The sequence below is a fragment of the Dendropsophus ebraccatus genome, chromosome 1, assembly GCF_027789765.1.
Source record: "Dendropsophus ebraccatus isolate aDenEbr1 chromosome 1, aDenEbr1.pat, whole genome shotgun sequence".
NCBI lineage: Eukaryota > Metazoa > Chordata > Amphibia > Anura > Hylidae > Dendropsophus > Dendropsophus ebraccatus.
The window spans coordinates 86,874,628-86,898,749 of record NC_091454.1 but is presented as its reverse complement, the minus strand read 5'-3'; the positions used below and the strand labels follow the sequence as shown (position 1 = coordinate 86,898,749).

The 24,122-nt window shown below is 41.6% G+C and overlaps 1 protein-coding gene across 2 annotated transcripts; it reads left to right on the top strand.

Moving 5' to 3' along the window:
• The first annotated feature begins 206 nt into the window (after nt 1–206).
• USP44 (ubiquitin specific peptidase 44) lies at nt 207–21,903 on the top strand. Of its 2 annotated transcripts, none has more exons than XM_069974339.1 (6): nt 207–441; nt 5,428–6,928; nt 18,423–18,621; nt 19,725–19,833; nt 20,023–20,228; nt 21,391–21,903. In XM_069974339.1, exons 2-6 carry the CDS (start codon nt 5,498–5,500, stop codon nt 21,567–21,569), a joined length of 2,124 nt encoding a protein of 707 aa, XP_069830440.1. In that variant the 5' UTR covers nt 207–441; nt 5,428–5,497; the 3' UTR covers nt 21,570–21,903. The 2 variants fall into 2 exon arrangements, with proteins under 2 accessions (XP_069830440.1, XP_069830432.1); XM_069974331.1 differs by lacking the exon at nt 207–441 and adding an exon at nt 466–849.
• Nucleotides 21,904–24,122: the final 2,219 nt, after the last annotated feature.

Sequence of the window (24,122 nt, the reverse complement as noted above, 5' to 3'; positions counted from 1 at the left end):
ACAATTAAAAATGTCAAATGAAAAACCCTGTCTGTTTCCCATAGCAACCAATCACACACCCGCTTTCATTTTAACTGCACAGCTTGAAAAAAACAAAGCCGAGCTCTGATTGGTTGCTAGGGGACACAAAGGCAGTTTTTCTTCTAGACAGCTTTGATTTGTTTCCTCAACGAGACAATCCCTTTAAATCCTCGTCACGTCTGAGCTTCAGCACTCTGAGGAGACCCCTGCTGGCTCGCCCCCTCCCCGGGATCCCCGTGCGAGCACTGATAGGATTACATCGGCCATAGCAACAACTGCAGGAAACCGTCACCCGGTTGATGTCACTATAGGGCCATACAAATGCGTACCGACCACAACGGAGCGGGAAACATCAGTCTCTGCTAGTGATGGTCAGAGATCAGAGCCCGGCATCTGCCTTATACATCCCAAGCCCATGTGGTTAGTAGCTGTAAGCACAGAGCTTGCCCTGCTCTCACTCCTGCTGCCATAAGGACAATACACGTTACACAAGGACACGGCTTCCCACTGCCTCTTCCGCACCGCATGCGATCCCATGCCCTCAAAAAACATGGCGCTGAGTCGTATACTATGACACGCCCCTTTCTCTCAGCTTAGCCAACCAGGAAGCTCGAGTGTTGTTGCTCGTCCTTAGCCCCGCCCACCCCCGGCGGCAGCGCAGCTGTGTGCCCGGATTCCCCCTCCTCCCCCCGTCCCCAGACGTCATCCTCTTCGTCACCGTCGAGAAAGAGAGAGCCGAGCGGCGGGCTGAGTGAAAAGCCCACTTTGTTGTTATTGTTGTCCCCGCTCCGCTTCTCCCTCCCCGGGGAGCAGCAACACGTCTGCGCGGTGAGTGTGTTCAGAGCTGGGAGGCAGCGGCTCCACCGGACAATGGGGACGGAGTGCGGCGGGCACATGTCACCCGGCTCCCGGCCGCCGCCGCTCCGGGCTTATGTGTGTGTGTGCTGGGGGCACTGGGGCCGGACAAAGCCCCTCACAGGGCACATGTGCGGGGTCTCCTCACACACACAGGCAGGGGAGAGGGGGGAGCCCGGGCACTGCATACGTCTGTGTATATAGCATCTGGAGAATAAAGTTGCTGGGTATATAGTAGAGGTGGGCAGTCATTGTCACTCAGGGACTTCCCTGACGTCACACAGTGGTGGTGCTGATGTCACACACATGCTGATGCCACTGGGGTCACATTGTCCTTCCTAACATATGGTCCAGCATGGTTACAGACTGGTCCCAGTCTATAGGGACAGTACTCCCAGTGCCCATCTAAAGTTTACCTAGGTGGTTATATAGGCACCCTTCTATATACATAGTGCTATCAGTGACTGTCATGTCTATGGGGAGGTAGAGGCCAAACCTGCCAGTGGATGGAAGCGGCCCATTATAGGGGGGAGGGTTATGGCTCTATAGTGACCCCCCAGCTGTTGTAGAACCACAATTCTCAGCATGCCTGTAGTTGTCTGGGCATGATGGGAATTGTAGTTTTGTAACAGCCTGAGAGCCACAGGATGGAGAACACTGCTTTATAGCATAAGGTTAGGCTGCCTTTACACAGAGAGATTTATCTGACAGATTTTTGAAGCCAAAGCTAGGAATGGGCGTTGTGTTAAATGGATTTGAAACAAGGAGAAATCTCAGTCTTTCCTTTATGACCTGTTCTCTGTTTATAGTCTGCTCTTGGCTTTGGCTTCAATAATCTGTCAGATAAATCTCTCTGTGTAAACACACCGTCATACTTAACCCTTTGTTTACTGCCAGTGAATGGAAAAATTTATATTTCCATCGGAAGCGTTCTAGCAAAGCCTAAGCTTTAGGGACTGTTAGTTTTGCTCATGTTTTAATTTAGTCAAGGCAGAAAAATATCTGAAGATATTTTAAGGAATAAAAGTACAGCTCCAGATCTCCAGTACAGTCCCGACCAGTCACCTCAGCCACTGTAGCTAACTCAGAGTATCACTTCTGTATTACTGGACTGAATAGGAAAATGCAGGCTGAGAGTGGGTTCAGACTACGAAATTCATTACGCCGAATTCCGTTGCTAGAACGCGCTCACGGCCGCGCGCCTTTCCGCCGGCTTCATAGACACCATTCTATGGGCCGGCTGATTCCGCATTCCACCGAAAGAATTGATGCGACAATTCTTTTGGCTGAATGCGGAATCAGCCGGCCCATAGAATGGTGTCTATGGAGCCGGCGGAAAGACGCGTACAGGCGACGGAATTCAGCGAAATTTATCAGTGCGAATTCCGTAGTCTAAACCCACCCTATTACTGCAGGTCAAGCAGCATGGAGCCCTGGCAATATGGCAGCAATGTCTCTGCACGTAGGAGGAAGGATCTTAGGATTTACACTAGGGCCACTTATCTTCATGCCTCGGTTTCTTGTTTGAATGCACATAGAAACGTCACAATACTTGCTTGTACTCTGCCTGTCTACACACAGCATTTTTGTTGCACCTTTGTTTCGATTGGATAACTTATTGATGGACTTGGCAGTTCACCAATCAGATCAGAAAATGCTTGTTACACATGCACCGAAAACACAGTGTGAACACAGACTCATCCTAATTCTCCTGCGTTGTTAAGCTGCTTAGCGTGGTTCACACCTGCACTGTATTTTCCATTGCTATGGCTTGTCAGTGAAGCAGAACAACAAAAAATTATTGTGATGGCAGATCCATTAAATGCTGAACATTGGACTGTGCCAATATACCCTATTGCCTTTAATAAGAGTGTGTTGGATGCTATAGGATTGTATAAATCATTTTACAGCATATTGCACCACTATGGGCCCTATTACACATAATATTCTGCCGAATCAGGGTGGTTTGGCAGATTATCGCTCTGTGTGAGGGTGTGTTTACACAGAGAGATTTATCTGACAGATTTTGGAAGCCAAACCCAGGAATGGATTTGAAAAGAGGATAGATCCCAGTCTTTCCTTTATGATCTGATCCCTGTTTATAGTCTGTTCCTAGCTTTGGCCTCCAAGATCTGTCAGATAAATCTGTCTGTGTAAACGCACCATAAGGCTGGGTTCACACTACGTAAATTTCAGTCAGTATTGTGGTCCTCATATTGCAACCAAAACCAGGAGTGGATTGAAAACACAGAAAGGATCTGTTCACACAATGTTGAAATTGCATGGATGGCCGCCATTTAATGGCAAATATTTGCTGTTATTTTAAAACAACGGCTGTTATATTGAAATAATGGCCGTTATTTACTGTTATAAGGCAGCCATTCACTCAATTTCACCATTGTGTGAACAGAGCCTTTCTGTGTTTTTAATCCACTCCTGGTTTTGGTTGCAATATGAGGACCACAATACTGACTGAAATATAGGTAGTGTGAACCCAACCTAAGGGTCCATTTACACAGAAAGATTATCTGACAGATTATCTGCCAAAGATTTGAATCCAAAGCCAGGAACAGACTATAAACAGAGATCAGGTCATAAAGGAAAGACTGAGATTTTTCCTCTTTTCAGGTTATCTTTCTGTGTAAATGGACCGTTATGATGACAATAATTATTGGCTGATCATGTCTTTGGGCCCTATTACACCAACAGATTATCTGACTTTTTTTAAGCCAAAGCCAGAAATGGATTTTAAAAGAGGAGAAATCTCAGTCTTTCCTTTATTACCTGTTTCCTGTTTATAGTCCGTTCCTGGCTTTGGCTCAAAAAATCTGTCAGATAATCTGTTGGTGTAATAGGGCCCTTTTGGTCCTGACCTACAATTCTCAGCCGCCGACTGCACATCGGTACGTGTAACAGCAATGCATGGCTGATGACGTAAAATATATACATACCTGTCCACGCTCCCTTGTGCTGCTGCCCGTTCCCCGGTATCTTCCTGTTTCTGCCCACTGTTTGCAGCCGTGAAATTTTAGAGCCTGTCTCAGAAGTGGCAGGTTGTTCAGCCAATCCCTGGCCGAGACAGCCACAGCCATTCATGAACCAAACTGCTGACACAGTGGCTGTTAGGTCCTAGAGACACACCCTACCTTTCAAATTTCTGTCTACACTTCCATAACATAGAACAATTATTTTATTCTCTTGTGCAAATAGTCAAAAGGGTTTGCTTAAGTGCTGCAACCTGGAATGCATCCTCTCTCCCATCCCTATCCCTGCTTGATTGACAGTCAGCTGGGAGTGGGGACCTTCCTCCACACCTCGCTCCTGTGCACAGTTCAGATGCTCAGCCAAGGAATGAGATTTGAAGGCATGACTGTTAGCTCAGCAGGAACAGGGAAAACCTCTTTGACTCATTGCACAAAAGAAAAAAAGCATTTTCTATTTTCTGGATGGGCAGGTGGATATATAAAAGGTACCTTGTGTCTCCTGGATCTAACAGCTGTCTGTGTCAGCAGTTTGGAACCTGAACTATAGCTGACAGATTCCCTTTATTAATAATTTTCGCAGGATTTCTCCTTTAAAGTATTGTATTGCCCCCCAAAAGATATACAAATCATCAATATACACTTATTACAGGAAATGCTTATAAAGTGCTTTTCCCCTGCACTTACTACTGCATCAAGGCTTCACTTCCTGGATAAGATGGTAATGTCACGACCCGACTCCCAGAGCTGTTCGGGCTGTGGCTGCTGGAGAGGATGATGGCAGGGGGACACTAAGGGCACTGGCGGGACACTAAGCATACCTCTGCCATCATCCTCTCCAGCAGCCACAGCCCGCACAGCTCTGGGAGTCGGGTCGTGACATCACCATGTTATCCAGGAAGTGAAGCCTTGATGCGGTAGTAAGTACAGGGAAAAAAGCATTTTATAAGCATTTCCCGTAATAAGTGTATATTGGTGATATGTATAATTTTTAGGGAGGCAATACAATACTTTTCGCCGGACTTCTCCTTTAAGGGTGCATTCACACGTACAGGATCTGCAGCAGATTTGGAGCTGTGTTCGGTTATTTAGATCAAATCTGCTGCAGATCCACACCATCAAATCCGCTGCAATATGGTACATGTGAAGCTACCGTAACTCTGTGTTCCTATCCCTACTGCATGTTGCTATTAGAGTTTACAGCATAAAGTCGCTGTCAGGTTCTTTTTTGGCAAGTGCAAGCTGTATTTGATGTACTCAAGAACTTCAACATAGACTGAGACTGAACACAAGAAAATTAGATCTTATATAAAAATAGCCAGATGAACCTGTTTACATGAAGGGATTATCCTACAGTAACAGCTGTACATTCCTTCAGGGATCATCATCATAAAATAGTCATGTGCTGATCAGATAAGGCATAGGACATATGGACAGGCACCTGTCAGTGGCACTGCTTGTTTATAGGTTACAAACCCTTAATATAAAGGCTTCATTGTGGCTGCTATTGTAATATTATAGTGTACAGCGGTGTATTCCATCATTATATCTTCTCATTGTTGACTTATAGGCCAGAATGTCCATGGAAAGAGCCACAGACCAGTTGCAGCACAGCTGACCCGTGAATCTGAAAGTTCAGGATGGATAAATGTAGACATGTGGGTCGGTTACGGCTCGCTCCAGACCATTCAATATTAAACCCTCAAAAATGGCACTGTGTGGATTGTAACACTACAGAATCTGTGTGGGCCTGCCTGAGCTGTGCACACGTGGCATGTGGTCGATACATTGAAGAACATGCACTGCGACACTTTCAGGAAAGCAAGCATGCTATGGCACTGGAGGTGAATGAACTATATGTATTCTGTTACCTATGTGATGATTATGTTCTTAATGACAATGCCACTGGTGACCTTAAACTTTTACGGAGCACATTGAGTGCCATAAAAAGTCAGAACTATGACTGCACTACACGTAGTGGTCGGACTTTGCGGTCTATGGTAGCTGTTGAAGACTCTTATAGTTCTCATCAAGGTGCTAAAGCACTTCTTCAAACTGAAGACCTCACTTTTACTGCTCTTTGGCATCGAAGACATGCTCTCTTGGGGAAAGTGTTTAGATCATGGTTGGCTTTGACTCCACATGGTAAACAAAGGTTAGAGGAAGAATGCCTTAGGGAGAAGACGGAAAGAAAAAGAGAGGAGGCCAGGAAAAAGCGCCAGCTGCAAAAGCACAAATTGAAAGAAGAGATGGAAAGTACCCCCCCAAGAAAGAGTTCCCGCTTGCAACAGCAAATGCAAACACCTCCTAAGATTTTGCTGCCAACAATGCAGAAAACCTACCAAAAAACTGTACCTACCACAAAACAAAAACCACCACAACCTACCTCTAATGCTGTACGAAAAAAAAAACTGGGTGATTCTCCAATAAAACGAAAACCCACTGTGACCCCTGGGGTGACAGGACTGAGAAACTTGGGGAACACTTGCTATATGAACTCTATTCTTCAGATCTTGAGTCACTTGCACGTGTTCAGGGAGTGTTTCTTACAGCTTGATCTCAATCAAACTCAGGAGTTATTGGCAGCTGCAGCCAATGGAAAAACACGATCCTCTAGCCAAATCCCTCCTGCTGCAGACCTAGCTAGAATAGCAAAAAAGCACACAAAAGTGGAGAGATCTTTGGTAAGGCGCCAAAGCTCTTCATCTGGCCTTAGTGGCGGAGCATCAAAGAGTCGAAATATGGAACTCATTCAGCCTAAACCTAGCTCAACGCACATTTCTCTTTGTCATGAGTTGCATACTCTCTTCCAAGTCATGTGGTCTGGTAAGTGGGCACTGGTCTCCCCCTTTGCCATGCTTCATTCAGTCTGGAGGCTGATACCAGCTTTTCGTGGATACGCACAGCAAGATGCTCAGGAATTCCTTTGTGAACTTTTGGATAAAGTACAACAAGAACTGGAGACAACTGGGACCAGGTACCCAACCCTGATTCCCAGCTCTCAGAAGAAACTCATTAAACAAGTCCTGAATGTGGTCAACAACATTTTTCATGGACAGCTTCTCAGTCAGGTATGTTAATTCATGGTAATATAATAAGTGGTGGGAGGTGAACGCAGCTTAACATGTCACTTGCTGTGGACAGGAGCTATGATGGTATTACTTGCAATATCAAAGACGTAGCCTGCAATTTTTAAGATCTTAAAGAGACGTCAGTGATCAGCACCTAAAGCTTATTTATTGTGTAATGAAGTGTTATCAGTCTTCATTGTACTCAAGATCTCTGCTTGCTGTTATTTAGTACAAAGGGAGAAAATCTGTACCGGCTTGTTGACCCCCCATAAAGGGTCGCTGCCATGTGCTTTCCACAGTTCGGCCTGAAGAGACATAATGGTTGTGAGGCGCTTGGCTTAGCAACTCAATCCACCGACATAAAGTGGCGTTCTGCACACAGAATTGTCAGTAACCCTTTAAATACAGAAATAAATTTAAAAGGATATTTCTAACAAATATGAACTAATGTAAAAGATATACATAAACATATAAGCTACCATTAAAGTGTAATACTATTATGGCAATGTGAATCTTGCTAATGTTTAAAGGGGTTTTAAGAGAGAAAAAAATAAACGGCAGCATGCCAGAGATCTCATATATACTATACTCTCCATGCTGAGTCCCGCAACAGTCTTCCCTGTTGCCTTTGATCACTTCAGATGAAAAGCTGTCCCTGCTCTCCTTATGAGGTTATGGTGTGTTTTGACAGAGATTTATCTGACAGATCTTTGAAGCCAAAGCCAGGAACAGACTATTAACAGAGAACAGGTCATAAAGGAAAGACTGAGATTTCTCCTATTTTCAAATCCATTCCTGGCTTTAGCTTCCAAAATCTGTCAGATAACTTTCTCTGTGTAAATGCACCGTAACAGAAGAACAGGAATAGCGAGTCATCTGGAGAAGTGATCAGAGGCAGAAGGCTACCATTTTTTATTTTTTTATTTCTCTCTTAAAATCCTTTTTAAGCACAGTGGAGCAAAAATAATAATCTTGGCTGAAATAAAGATAACTCAGAACTAAAGAGATCCGGCTAAATATGTGCTAAATATATCACAGACTATATCACACTTGCACAGTAGCGTTCTGGTACACAGGCTATGAAAACTCCTATGTATAAAGTTGGCATACAGAAGACTTCCATGGTGTAAGTTTCTGTACACTTGTGACTCACACATCAAAGATGCCTTGATTTGTATTTATCATGACGCTGACAAATTAGAATGCATGGCCTCCTTTGTGGACAGGTTATCTTTTGTCTCTGTTCAACAGATCCTTTTCTCTGCTCAGTGCCTGTTGTGCCAGGTCAGTGTCGCTTTTCCTTTTCTGTCATGCAGTAAGACATCTAGGGCAAGTAACAGTGGCTGGCTTCTTGTATAATATTGCTCTCTGGTTTGGGCACATTGTAATGTTTGGCTCATGGATGTCTAGTCTTTGGAGGATATCCATATTACAGTGTAATTGACATGTTTCCACTAGTATAGTGCCATCATTAAAGTGTTTGTTATGTTGGGCACCTCAGGGTGCAGTATTTGCAGATAGTACATTTCGTCCTAGGTGTTGATCATGTTTAAGATACTGTTACTGTTCCTGGATAAGAACAGCTCTGCCCATTCTCTCCCAGCACCAATGGATTTTAATTGTATAACCTTTTCTTTGAGAAAAGGCTCAGTGGAGCATTTTCTTTTGTGTCGGAATGGTCATTGGGAAGAAACCTTTTCACATGCATTGAAGCATAACAATCAAAGCCCACCAAAGGCAGGCGGAACCGATTGCGATTTTTTTGAACAGTGTACCAGTGATCTCTGGACTCCCCCCTCTACTTTGTGTCTTGTTATTGAAATCCTGCTGGAGAGATGTGTGAGGGCCACTTTGATTTTTAATCCATATAAATTGTTGCACGCTGATATGTCCTGCATATATCACATTATAGACTGTAGCTATTTGAAGGGGTTGTCTAGTATTTATTAGATAAGCAAATAATACAGGACCAAATGGGCTAAAGGTAACATCATTGTGTGTTGGGTTATCCAGTTCCTAAAAGAGATTGATGGAGCAAGTGACAGCTGCAGTAGATCAGTGGCCATTGAGGCTCCCATCACAGTATTGTTGGTAGTAGTACATACGGTGCATAGGCATGTAATTGCCACTGTTTTGTATTGACTGTAATGTGTCTGCGCTGTTGTAAGCAAATACCCTTCTAGTACCTCTGTCCTTTGGTTCAGTAATTTAGGTTCCAAGTACACATGTGACCAGGACACAGTTATAAGTATGTGGGGGGGGAAAAAAAGCTCTCCTTCTGTAGGATCCATCACTCCATAAAATTGTTGGATTTATTCTTTATATTTTTCTCTTCTAAGCATAGACTACACATAAAATCCAGTTCACATGATGCTTTTCTGGCCAGTGTTTTGAACTATGCCTTTATAAGGACATAATAGTCTGCCCAAAAACTAGCGCAAACTTTTAGCAGTTTTATCATGATGCTGGGAGCTCCAAGGTCCAGTCTGCAGAACACAAACCATGCACGGACAGAATTCTTCGGACGTGTGAATGCCCCTAAAGGGGTTAATGGAATTGTATGGAGTTGTCCACACAACAGTTTGTAAAATGGATTTGTGTATGGCTGCTGTTTCATGATGCAAAAAATGAGACCTGCACCATATGGTTCTCTTTTCCTTCACGGAGGCTTCTGTAGAAGTCAGTGGGTCAGTTTTAAAATGGATAGCATATAGATGTGTTGTCTGTATTTACTGAAGCATTGAATGGTAACCCTTAGGGCCCTATTCCACCGGACGATTATCGTTCAGATTATCGTTAAATCGTTCGGTTGAAATGCAGTTAACGATTAACGACCGAACGAGAAATCGTTGATCGCTTTATAAGACCTGGACCTATTTTTATGTTTGCTTGTTTGCAAATCGTTCGCATTGAATAAGACATTGTTCGGTCGTTCACAATAGATACGAACGCAATAGCGAATAAATAGCGAAGAGAAACGATTGCAATTACGATCATAAGTAACGATTATCGTTCCATGGAAATGACCTAACGTTTTCAGGTCTTTCGCAATAGCGGTCGTTAATCGTTAACGATTATGCAAACGATAATCGTCCGGTGGAATAGGGCCCTTAGACATGCCTAGCACTAGTCCTAGGGGCCATTAATTACCTTCCTATCTGTTTTTGAGAAAATGGATGCAAAACAGATACATAACAAATAGAGATGAGTGAACCTGGAGCATGCTCGAGTCCATCCGAACCCGATTGTTCGGCTTTTGATTAGCGGTGGCTGCTGAAGATGGATAAAGCTGTAAGGTTGTCTGGAAAACATGGATACAGCCAATGACTATATCCATGTTTTCCACATAGCCTTAGGGCTTTACCCAACTTCAGCAGCCACCGCTAATCAAATGCTGAACGGTCGGGTTCGGATGGACTCGAGCATGCTCCAGGTTCACTCATCTCTAATCACAAACACTGATGATTTCTCCAGGACATTACTGATCCTGGCTTCTGATGTCTGAAAAGAATTACTGATGTGCGGATGAGGCCTTACTGACATTTCAAACAGGTTTTTTATAAATCAATAGTATTAGAAAATATAAGAAATTGCAATTGATGAGAGAAATATGCATTCTTTTGCACTAACAAGCCCCCACCACTACTTATCTATCCTTCACTTAGGGCTGTAAATGAGGGCTGATCTTGGTGGTTACTGATCAGTCACAGCGCCCTTTTCTGCAACCCGCCATTGGCCACATATCCCCTATTATACAGATGTGTGGCCAACAGCTGATCATTTTTTAGCAGGTCAGAATGACCCGATCAGCCAACAAATAGTCATGTACTTTTGAGATCAGGTTACACTGCCTATACAAGTCTATTGAGAGGGGAGGGGCCCGAGGGGTGAGTGAGGAGGAAAGGAAATGCAGGAAATTCACACGGGTGTGGTCAGTACTGCTCTGTATGATGCTACAACATCTGAGGGTTTGTTACAGAGACGTAGGAAAGTGGGAACCCAAGTTTTATGGGTGTATGATGTGTATGGGAGGAGTCCTCCTGCAGGCTTGTCTGCATCCACTGTGCTGCTGAGCTCAAGGAGAAAACACACAAACAGATGGAGCCTGCAGGGGGTAACCATATACTAGTCATATAATGGCCAGATAGAGTGCTGCTCCTGGTGTACACACGGGAAAGCTTATACTGAAAAGTTACCTGAAATGACACATACCATTTGCTCCCAGGCAGTTGCAGTATTCATAATATCCCTTATTGATCCTGTTGTGTTACCCTGTTGATAAATTAAGGTTGGGAGTACTTTGTGTGTGTGGGGCAATCACTGTATTAATCTGTGGGCTATACCATTCTACAGTACAGACAAGGGGATACTACACTGGAATAAGAAAGGTACATGAACAGAGTTTTTAAAAGTAAATTAGAAAAGTGTATCTGATGATTATGAAGAATGGAAAAAAAATCAGATGTTTTTGTTCTCTCCAACCACAAACACACGGTCTGCAGCAGCAGTGTATGGGGTCTATGCTAGAAACCTCCACTCGGTAACATTTCATGCCTGATTATAGTGTACGCTAAGCTTTATGACTAGAGATGAGCGAACCTGGAGCATGCTCGAGTCGATCCGAGCCCGAACTTTCGGCATTTGGTTAGCGGTGGCTGCTGAACTTGGATAAAGCCCTAAGGCTATGTGGAAATCATGGATATAGTCATTGGCTGTATCCATGTTTTCCAGACAACCTTAAAGCTTTATCCAAGTTCAGCAGCCCCAGCTAATCAAATACCGAACGTTCAGGTTCGGATCGACTCGAACCTGAACCCCGTTCGCTCATCTCTATTTATAATGCATGCCTGCTGCAGCCCAAAGTGGGATTTTCCTTTGCTATCTTTTTTTTTTCTCATCTTTGTTGTGACTAAAATGACCTGTCATTAGTTTCAACAGGGACAGCCAATCTTATTACAGTGGTGTCTGATACGGTTTGAAACGAAACATACAATGGCTATGTTCACAATACATATTTATTTATTTCCAAATAATGTTAGTCATTTAGCCTTTTAAACGCCTGGCATTATAATGACTGCTTTTGGTACGTTTATTCTTGTTCAGGCCCTTTGAATTAAATAGTAAAGATGGGGATAGAACTGTGAAAAAAAATGTGTGTGAACAATGAATAATAAAATCTGTTTGCAAAAAACATCCACAAATAATTAGCTTGAACATTAATTTGATATCCGCGCAAACAAAGTTAGTTATTTAATACACTGTGTGTATTGGGCATCCGTCATTCTATTGACTTCAATGCAATACATTGACATCAATAAAAATGTGTTAATGATTGACGCTATTTAAAAAAGAAAAAGTGGACACCTTTTCTTTCTATTTCTTTTTTACTTAGTGTGAACATAGCCCCTAGGTTTAAAGCTAGCCCTTAAATCAGCATGCTAGTCCCTAGTGACTTCTCTCCACCCTGCTGGCTTTGATTCATAGATGTCTTCCTGTTTGGGTATATCCTGTTTGTTATCAGCAATCTGAGGTTTTCTACAATCACATTGAGGCTCCCCTTAGACACAAATTTTCTCAATTTAGTATAATTACTGAAATAATTATTGGAGTTTTTATCTCTGGAATTTTATCCCTTACAATTTTTTTTAGTATATGTCATGTGATTCTGCGCCATTTTCAATTTTCATTAATTTATCATTTTTTTAGTTTTTCTTTAATACAAATCTATACTTACTTTAATCCAGGTCCAGTCTCCTTAAAGGGGTAGTGCGGCGGTAAAGAATTATTCACAGAATAACATACATTACAAAGTTATACAACTTTGTAATGTATGTTATGTCTGTGAATGGCCCCCTTCCCGTGTCCCACCCGTGTACCCGGAAGTGTGGTGCGCTATACATTACCTGTCACGTGCCGACCCCCGTCTCCGATCTTCAGTCAGTGACGTCTTCTTCGACCAGCCGGCCGGCGAACAGCTCACACTGTTCCGAATGCCGGCCGCCCTCTGCAGCGTCATGCGATGCTCAGCCGCGATTGGCTGAGCGTAACTGTGCGCAGCCAATCGCGACTGAGCAGCTGATAACGCGGCCGCGTCATCAGCCGCGATTGGCTGAGTATAACTGTGCGGAGGGGGGACGGCGGCAGGGATTCGGCCGTGCGTCCGAAGATGACGTTTGGCCCAAAATGGCGGACCGCCCTCGACACGGATTAGGTAATGTATAATGCACCACACACTTCCGGGTACACGGGCGGGGGTGGTGGGACACGGGAAGGGGGCGATTCACAAACATAACATACATTACAAAGTTGTATAACTTTGTAATGTGTGTTATTCTGTGAATAATTTTTTTTGCGCCGCACTACCCCTTTAACCCCTAGACGACCCTGGACGTAGGGTTACGTCATGGAAGTCTGTCCCCAGACGACCCATGACGTAACCTTACGTCCTGGGTGTTTTTCCCGCTATGAAGCGCGCTCCGGAGCGGAGCACGCTTCATAGCAGGTGGGGGCCGGCTGCAATCAGCAGCCGGGACCTCACCGGTAATGACACGCTGCAGCGATCGCGCTGCCGCGTGTCATTAACCCCTTAAACGCCGCGATCGCGGTGCGACCGCGGCGTTTAAGTGTAAGTGACCGGGGGAGTCCCCTGTCACTTACCGATCGGGACCCCCGCAGTGTGACTGCGGGGGTCCCGATCGTTGAAACGGACTGCCGGAGGTCTCTTACCTGCCTCCATGCGGTCCGATCGGCGATCTGCTACACTGAGCCTGCACAGGCAGGCTCAATGAGCAGATCGCCGATAACACTGATCAATGCTAGGCATAGGCCTATGGTATAGCAATCATCAGTGTAGAAATCAAAGTACTGGATGTAAAAGTCCCCCAAAGGGACTTCAAAAGTTTTAAAAAAAAGTTTAAAACACCAACACACTACCCCAAAACCCCTCCCCCAATAAAAGTCTAAATCACCCCCCTTTCCCATTATATAAATAAAACATATAAAAATAAATAAATAGATAAACATATAATATACCGTAGCGTGCGTAATTGTCCGATCTATTAAAATATAATAAGCGTTATTGCGAACGGTAAACGGCGTACACGAAAAGAGGGGAAAAAGTGCGCAGATTACCGATTTTATGTTACATTATATATTAAAAAAAATCAATAAAAAGTGATCAAAACGTCCGATCTTCACAAATATGGTATTAATAAAAACTAGAGATCATGGCAGAAAAAATGACACCCCATACAGCCCCGTAGGTGAAAAAATAAAACCGTTATAAGCGTCACAATAGGCCCATTTTATTAATATTTAATTGCCAAAAAAAAAGGATTTAATAAAAAAAATACATATATAACATTAGAGAATCTGTGTAACCTGCATATGGTTGTGTTCGGACTGACCTATAGAATAATAGTGTCATGTCGCTGTTACCATATAGTGCATTACGTAGACACAGGAACCCCCCAAACGTTACCATATTGCATTCTTATTTACGATTTCACCAATTTATATCTTCATAAATAATATATTTGGAATTCCATCATACATGTTATGGTAAAATGAATGACGCCATTACAAAGTACAACTATTCCTGTAAAAAACAAGCACTTACATGGCCTGTAGATAGAAAACTGAGAGTGCTGGAGCTCTTAGAAGGGGAGGAGGGAAAAACGAAAGCACTAAGATCAAAATTTGCGCGGTCCACTGGGTCATTTTGGGCCTGGTCCTCAAAGGGTTAAGGCAGATTTTTATTTTTGTGCTGGTTAAAACAAAAAAAAAAAAAGAAGAGGTCCCAGCCAGTACAGAGTCACTGCTCAATGCGTCCATCAATCAAATGACTGCCTTCTCTGTGAGTGCTCTGATGGCCTGGGCTCGCTGCATTTAGTTTTGTTTGTTTTTTTGTTTGTTTTTTTAAATTAAGCACAAGACTAAAAAGTTGCCTTTAGGAGCCTGGACCAGGATACAAGTATAGCTGTGTTTTACAGCATGATAACTAAAAATAATGAATGTAAATGTAATGAATGAATGTAAATTGCTAACTTGCTTTATATCAATTTAGATTTAGACCTGATACGTGTCACTTTAACACAACCTACAGTAGGTACTGTGGCAGGTTTGACTGTCAGGCTGTTCTGTCTACCTTTTAGTCCTGAAAAAATAAAATGATATATGATGTGGAAGAGAAGTCACTTTTATGGGGATCTTGCTCATTGCAGAAGACTAGGCATGAGAGATTGGCTTATTTGCATATAAATTAATCCTGTATGCATTCATCTTGGTGAATTTCTAATTGGCCCATTTATATTCATTTGCATAGTGTGAGTTAGGGTAGTAAAGTGAGATAAAATTAGTGCAGACAAATACCATGGTAGATAGCTATGCTTCAGAAGCAGACTTCCTTCATGTGGCTTGTGTTCAATTGTTCAGAATTGGCCAAACTTAAGTGATCTTGTACACGGAATATAGTATCAGATGTGGTCATCCAATTGTATACAATGGGTGTTTATGCTGCGTCCATGAGAAGAAAAAATGATTGTTTTTTTTTTTGGCTTAAAGAGGTACCCTGGGATGGGGACTCCGCTACGACAGCTAAATGACTGAGCTGCCTTGAGACATCACAACTCAAGCCTCAGCTCAGACCAGGCAGCGGGACGGGAGCGGGAAATAGAAGTAAATTACAAATCTATATAACTTTTTGAAACCAGTTGATTTGAAAGAAAGATTTTTGCTGGATAACCCATTTGATAATCATCAGAGGTGTCTTTTCCCTTTAAAGTCTCTTCTCATTAATCTTGGAAAGTAGCAGCTGGTGTTGGGCAAGTATGCTTCAGTGTGAAAGTGCTCTAAGTCAGCTGTTGTAAGGTTGTCTGTCTCTAACACACTTGACATTCAGAAGTTTCTCTCCTGGATATGTAGACAGATGAATAGAGCTGTAAGGTGTTTCAGGACTCTTTCTAAGGGTAGCATTACACACACCGTATCGCATCGGATTTTCCGCAGCTGATTTGATCTAAATAACTGAACACAGCATCAAATCTGCTGCGAAACCTGTACGTGTGAATGCACCCAAAGTAATCATTCCTGTGCTCCATCAACTGGTCTATTCTGACAGCACAGTTCTAAAACTTCAGTGGGGAAAAACAAAAAATACATTTAAAGTTGAGTTGTGTGTTTTTTGTTTTTGCAGAAAGAAACCTTCATTTTCATGTTGCAGCAGGGGCAACATTTTATAGATGTGTTGGTCTCCAACTATTTTTGGTGTTCAGGATGTAAATGTGTGAATATCTCCTAATGGAACATACAGTTGTAGTAGCATAACTAAGTTTCACATCCAAATAAAACCAAGGGCATTTTTACTTTACTGAGCACAGTGCTTAATGAAGATTTTAGGAGAATGGCTGCACAGTAGGATTAAAGGAAATGTGTAGTCTAGGTCCTTTACCTAATTATATACAGGTACTGAAACCAGGACTGTGGAGTCAGTAAGCCGCAGCTCCGACTCCTGAATTTTATCAGGACCGACTCCTGCCCCTTCATAAATGGCCAGTCATATACCAGGGGAGTTATTTATCACACTCGCTCAGCAGCTTCTCCCTAATGTGCTACATGATCCTGGGGCAACTTCTGAGGGAATAAGGAAAGATATAAAGCAGCTTCTCCTGTGTGTGCAGTGGATGCAGCCAGTCTCCAGCCTCCATGTCCTGAACTACTCACAACTAGACTAGATGGAGCAGGTGGTCTTTTCCTGCTGACAGTCTTCTATGTTTCTAACTAAATATTCACCATACACACAGAAACACTGCTAACAATGCCAGATACCTAGAGGTCAGTCATAGTGATATAGAGGGGGCAAGCCACAGCGCACACACAGCCTGCTGCAGCCATAGCATATACACACACACAAACACAGAAGCTGCAGCCATAGAACACCACATTGAGGACTGAGGTTACAGCTACACTACTTATGTCTTCTCTATATTACACAGGATATCTTCATATTACACTGCTGCTCATACACAGTCATCCAGCATCCAGGAAGAGAACCGCACAGATCTCCCCCCACACAATGGACTCTTCCAGCTCAGAAACAAACTGCCAAATAGTAAGGGGACAACTTTTCCATGACCACCCTTATCTAATAGGGCCAGTGTCCTATTACAATGTTGCTCATAATATATATTGATGAGCAAAAGGATAGAATTCATATCAAAACTCAATTCTAAATCGTTCTAAGATTTATTTTTATTTAAAGCTGGAGTCGGTACATTTTTTCCGACTCCAGCCAAAACTAGCTCCGACTCCACAGCACTGACTGAAACATTTTTTTTCCTTGATGTCATTTATTTTGTACATTATTATGGGGTCAGCCATTGTGCCTGAAATTTGTGCGCAAAAACCTTGTAAATTTTGTACATATTTTCTCACTTGAGCAAAAATTTAAACGGTCAGGAACTATCAATTAGCTGTGCAAAATTTTGCGGGACAGTAAAAATAAGTGAATACAGAAATTAATAGTTAAAAATGGTGTACATTATGAGGATCTGTGTATTCTGGGGGGAAAAAAAAAAACACTTAAAGGGGTTGGCCACTTTACAGTACTTTTACTTTTTTTGTCCAACACATGTACATCCTATAGGTTTTGAGCAACATCAGCAAACTCAGGAGGGGATTTATCAAACCTTGTGCAAAGGAAGAGGAGCAGTTGCCCATAGCACCCAGATTCCAGCTTTTATTTTTCAGAAGCTGTTTGAAAAATGGAAGATGCAATTTGATTGGTTCTTGTGGGCAATGGCTCCACTATGTCTTTGCACTGAAATATTATATTGAACTATATATATATATATACACACACACACACACACACACACACACACACACATACATACATACAGTGGTGCCTTTTATTACAAACATAATTCGTTTCTCACTGATATGCAGACAATTGGTTCCACACCCCAAAAATAATGATTTATTTTTCTGAATAACATGTAAGACACATGATACAAACATTCAGAAACAACAGGATATGTGATATTATAAGTTACTGTACAGTAATGGAGATGATTGAAAACACAGAGACTGCAGGGAGCATGAAGGAATGAGCAGGACATATGTGGGCACATACATGCAGCGCTCTCTGTCTGGGGAGAGAGGTCCCTGTCCCCTGATGCAAGCCCCAGCCTAAAGTGGATCTGCTATGATTTGGAAGGTGAGGGAGACTTCCTGGGTCAGAGTACAGCGCTGTAGACCCCACTGTGCAGACCATGCCCCTTCCCCAGCTCTTAAACCAAAGCAATGCTCTTAAACCAAGTCACAATTTTGAAAAAACTGTGAGCTCTTAAACCAAGTTACCACTGTGTGTGTGTGTGTGTGTGTGTGTGTGTGTGTGTGTGTGTGTGTGTGTGTGTGTATATATATATATATATATATATATATATATATATATTGTATGTAATACATATATAAAATGATTATTTTTTTTTTTTAGGTGACTTGTCTAGCCTGTGATAATAAGTCTAATACAATAGAACCCTTCTGGGACTTATCACTAGAGTTTCCTGAGCGGTATCATTGCAATGGCAAGGAGACTGCCTCTCAGCGGCCTTGCCTGTTGACTGAGATGCTGGCGAAGTTCACCGAGACAGAGGCATTAGAGGGAAAGATCTACGCCTGTGAACAGTGCAACAGTGAGTAGATGCAGTATGTATTGACAAGAATATTGTTTTAATCTTTCCACAACGGCTGCTTTACCAGGAATGCTATAGATGTTCTGCCGTATTGATTGTTTTCTCTATGGAAGAAATTAAAGATGAGCTAAACTACAGGATGTTCCGTTTTGCGAAATGCTGAAAGCTTGATTTTTGACTCCCAGGGAGTCCAATACAGTGCGTAACGCATTTCACGAAATGGAACTTGGGGACTTATTAGGTGAAGCGATTTTTAACAATAAACGAACGTAAACGAGAGCTACCTGAAACCATTCACCATGTTACACAGAATAGTTGTTAGTTACAAATGTGGAATTACAGCAAACGGTTAACAATGATTTTAGGTTCAGCTCAAGAGTTTTAAGTCCACACGAAACAATTATCATTTAAATTTGAACGATACAATGATTTATGCCGCAATAATTGTCTCGTGTAATAGGGCCCTTACTGTAGTTTCGCTCATCTCTTGAGGAGATGTATCAAACCTTACCAATCAATCTAATTCCACTTTTAATTTCTTTTTAGAGGTCTTAAAGAAAGAAATGTGATTGGTTGCTATTAGCAATTACTGCGCTGTTCCTTTGCACATGGTGTAACTAAACTTAAGATATGGGGGAAATTTTATAACAGTAAAGAGCATTTGCCCTTAAAATAGGAACTGAACAAAACTAGCTTCCCGTCTTATCTGTAAAGTTGTTGAAACTTTGTTCTGTTGTGTGCGAGTTACATCTGACTCTGGGACAGCTGGGTGACATGTGACTACTATTCAGTTGCATAACCCAGTCATTTAAAGTAAGGATCTAAGGAGTATAAGAGACACTACAAACTATTTATAGGTTCGTACTGTCAGTAAATAGGCAGCATAGAGTGAAACGGCAAGAGGGTGCAGAGCTTGCAAAAGAGCTGCGACTAATTCATTGTGCTGACCTCAGCATCTAGATGACTGGTATTTATTACACTGCAGGTCACCATTAATGTGTTTTATGCCATGACTCTGCTTTTACCCGCTATCAGTGCTTTATATAGCTGCAGTCTAGAAGAATCCCCTTACAGAAAATGAACATATTTTATTTAATTCACAGCAAAACGCAGGAAATTTTCATCAAAGCCAGTTGTTCTTACTGAAGCCCAGAAACAACTGATGGTATGTGGACTACCTCAAGTTCTGAGACTACATCTTAAGAGGTTCAGGTAAAGAAATATGTTATGATCTTCAATAACATGTTTAGTATTCAAGGTGCATGCTTATGATGATTTTCAATAACATGTTCAGTATTCAAGGTGCATGCTAATCACAATGGAAATGACATTTACATGTGATAGAAAGTGTTATGTATGATGACCAGTGCAAATTACATTGCAGCTTTCATTCTTCCTCAGGTGGTCTGGTCGCAATCATCGTGAGAAAATTGGGGTGCATGTCCAGTTTGATCAGATGCTAAACATGGAGCCATATTGCTGTAGAGAATCTACTGCAAGCCTAAAGCCAGACTCCTTTATTTATGATTTGTCTGCTGTAGTGATGCATCATGGGAAGGGATTTGGTTCTGGCCATTATACAGCCTTCTGTTACAACCCAGAAGGAGGTAATGTATGTGCTCTATATTTCATCTTGTATCAAGGGTAACAATGTCCCATTTAACTAAATCATGTCAATTACAAAGTGAATATAAATGCTTTGTATTCCCTCCCTGGTATTGTAAATTGATGGAAGCTCTTTGGTTTCAGTATCCTTGTCTATTACACTATGGTAGTACTTATAGTTAGTTTTACAGATTATTATGGATCGTGTGGGCATATTGAGTTACACTAACATTTTGATAGGCTAGATCACTAAATATTTACCAAGTCAAGCCCTGGAAATACATGAGCACTGCCAACTTTCCTGATTCTCTGGCACTGGGACTTTGGGAACACCTCCAGAATGAAGAAAAAAACATTAACTAAAATTTTATAGTGGTAGTGCAAATATCTGTATGTAGTTTCCTGAACTATATTACTTGGCGGTTGTAGTTCACCACAGGGCACATAACTACTGTCTGACGGGAGGGGGCCTGGGATAAACTGCTTTTATTGCCTCATTATAGCAGCTCCCTGAAGCTTACTATTCAATGATGTTTTCTAACACCTCCAATCCACACTCCACAATAATATATGCATGCTAGGTTCATACAGCATCAAAATTACAGACATTATTTGCAGTTAAATGATATCTGTCCACTAAAAACAGATGTCATTTTAGCAGTGTGTGAACGTAGCCTGTCTATTCATAGTTTATATTTAAGTAACATAGTAGGGTATAGGGATGGCTGTGTGGTTAAATCCTTATCAGAAAAACTGTAATACATCCATACAAGATAGGGATGACATACATAATATATACCTCGGCTAACTGTAGAAATACATGGGAGGTGTTAGAAATTAAGAGGCAAGTCAAAGGAGTGCAGCTTTATACTTGCCAAACAACTTTTCTTTCCTGCTCTGTTGCTCAACATAATGGGAGGGGGAAGCAGGAAGAGCACGTCAAAATGATATGGACTGCAAACCTGCTACTGGGGTATACAGAAGTTAGGCAAAGTGTTTTTGTTTTTTTTATTGGATTGGATTATTGTCCATACGCTAGTCTTTTTTGATGTCAGATCATCATAGTCATACACTTTCGGTATGAGCTAGAAAACTGACACAAACACATGTAAATGTAATTATTACAGTGATTAGTAATGCCAATGTTCTTTTTTTCCTGATTAGGATTTTGGGTACATTGTAATGACTCCAAGTTGCATACTTGCACAGTTGAAGAGGTCTGCAAGGCACAAGCTTATATTATATTCTACACCCAGCGTGTCACTCGGGAGAATGGACACTTGTCAAACAGACTTCTGGGTTGTGGTACCCCTCCAAACAGTCCACCATCCACCCCCTGCTGAGAATATGAAAACCAACAGGAAACTAAACAGAATGGCAGCTTACAGTCCTTGTTAGAGCAAGTATTTATCTTTCTATGTGTAATGGACTTTGGTACCAAGTCCCTTGGTGGGACAAATAAATAACATTGCCCTGTATGATCTGGGCTGAACAAATTTTTCTATGAATTTTAATGTTTTTGAGCAGGTTGCATATAGTAAATGTCTAAACCACCTCAACAGAAGGTGTCAGCACCACAAGTGTAAGAATGTGATATTTCTCATGTAAAATATGTTTATACACTTTTATATGGTATCAAGCACTCAAAAATAGAATAAAATGATTTTAACATTTGTATATTGGCAATGTATAACTTTGTAGCCGATTATTTTTACTGTGCCCTTGTAAATTTTATAGTTCATACCTCAGGCTGCATTTTTCACTTTGTGATTTATGAATGTTATTTTTTGGTTTTAGAAATTTTATTTCTCCTATTCATTTTAATACATCATGCATTGTATTTTTACAATTCCTGTTCTCCTGTCTATTATTCCCTTCTACAACCATGGTTTTTGTCTGTTTCAGAAACATCAGTTCCTTAGAATAACATCAATTCTCAGGCACTGACAGGTTCCAACCATAGACTACAGGCTCATACTGTGCCTATGGTATATGCCATAGGTGTTTTCTCAGTTATACAGTAGGAAAAGATTATGTATAAAAGGTCAGTGTTACAAACAGGTTTCAGGTTTGTAATTGAAATAGGTATAATTTGGCCATAGTAACCAGTCACTGCTCATTTTCATATCTTAAAGGGGTTGTCCAACAATTTTTTTTTTTCTTTCGAACCAACTGATTTCAAAAAGCTATATAGATTCTAATTTACTTCTATTTAAAAAAGTCTTTCCGGTACTTATCAGCTGCTGTATACATCAACTCTAAAATAAGTAAATCTACTGCAGAAATAAGATTACACTATGAAACACAACTATTAGGTGTACAGTGTTTGGTTTAACGTAATAGAATATTGGCCTGTACGCCTTATCCAATATCAACATACTTACATGACTGGCAATTTCTGTAAACAGCACACTTTCAGGCCTGCAAGGAAATGGCAGATTCACAGAAGGCTGTTAATACTACTACAGGAGTTATCAAGCACTAGAAAAACATGGCCACTTTCTTACAAAGAAAAAACAACCCTTACCTCCAGTTCAGGTGTGGTTTGCAAGGAAAGGGAACCAGTCACCCCAGGCAGTCCCCCTGAACCCACGATCACAGTCATCTCCACTCATTTTGCATATTGAGCATGCAGATGAGCTGCGCCAGAATCGGGACACGCAGGAGCTGGTATGTATGCAAGGCCCTGTTCAGGAGGCCAGGTTACCTTTAAGATTCATTCACATCAGTGGAACAGAGTTACAAAACCCCAACCAAACTGGAGATAAGGTGCTGTTTTTGGAAGAAATGGAGCTTGGATAACCCCTTTAAAAATAAGTGGATGAAAGGTTTTCTTTGATAATTTGGGGCCAAAGTATAATGAACAATCTGTGTAATGGTGCGTTTACACAGAAAATTATCTGACAGATTTGGGAAGCCAAAGCCAGAAATTGATTTGAAAAGGAGAAATCTTAGTCTTTCCTTTAAGACTTATTCCCTATTTAGTCTGGTACTGGCTTTGGCTTTAAAAATCTGTCAGATAAATCTCCGTGTAACGGCACCTTAAGGCTGGGTTCACACTATGTATATTTCAGTCAGTATTGTGGTCCTCATATTGCAATCAAAACCAGGAGTGGATTAAAAACACAGAAAGGCTCTGTTCACACAATGTTGAAATTGAGTGGATGGCCGCCATATAACAGTAAATAACTGCCATTATTTCAATACAGCAGCCGTTTTAAAATAACAGCAAATATTTGCCGTTAAATGGCGGCCATCCACTCAATTTCAACATTGTGTGGACAGAGCCTTTTTGTGTTTTTAATCCACTCCTGGTACTGGTTGCAATTTGAGGACCACAATACTGACTGAAATATACGTAGTGTGAACCCAGCCTTAGGGTCCATTTATACAGAAAGATTATTTACCAAAGATTGGAAGCCAGAGCCAGAAAGACTATAAACAGAGATCAGGTCATAAAGGAAAGCCTGAGATTTCTCCTTTTTTTAAATCCATTCCTGGCTTTGGCTTTAAATCTTTGGCAGATAATCTTTCTGTGTAAATGGAACCTAATTTGCCCAGATCAACTAGTCACAGCTCAGGTTTCATTTTACCAGAGCCCAGTACGATATGAAAGTTGTTGTGATTGGTCACTATTGACACCAGTTTGTTGCACACAGACTGATAAAACTGGGCCTTTTGGGGATAACTTAAGGCTTCTATATTGATACCAAATACAGTATCTGTATGGTTTTCAAAAGGCCACCATACACTTATGAAGGAGGCCTGATCTATGTACCGGGAAACTCCATGCTTAGGATACTGTGTTTTCATGGAGCTAGTTATCAGCAAAACAAATATTCATAGGGTTAGTTCCAGCTTATTGCCTTGTAATACAGTTTCTCAGTAGCACATCT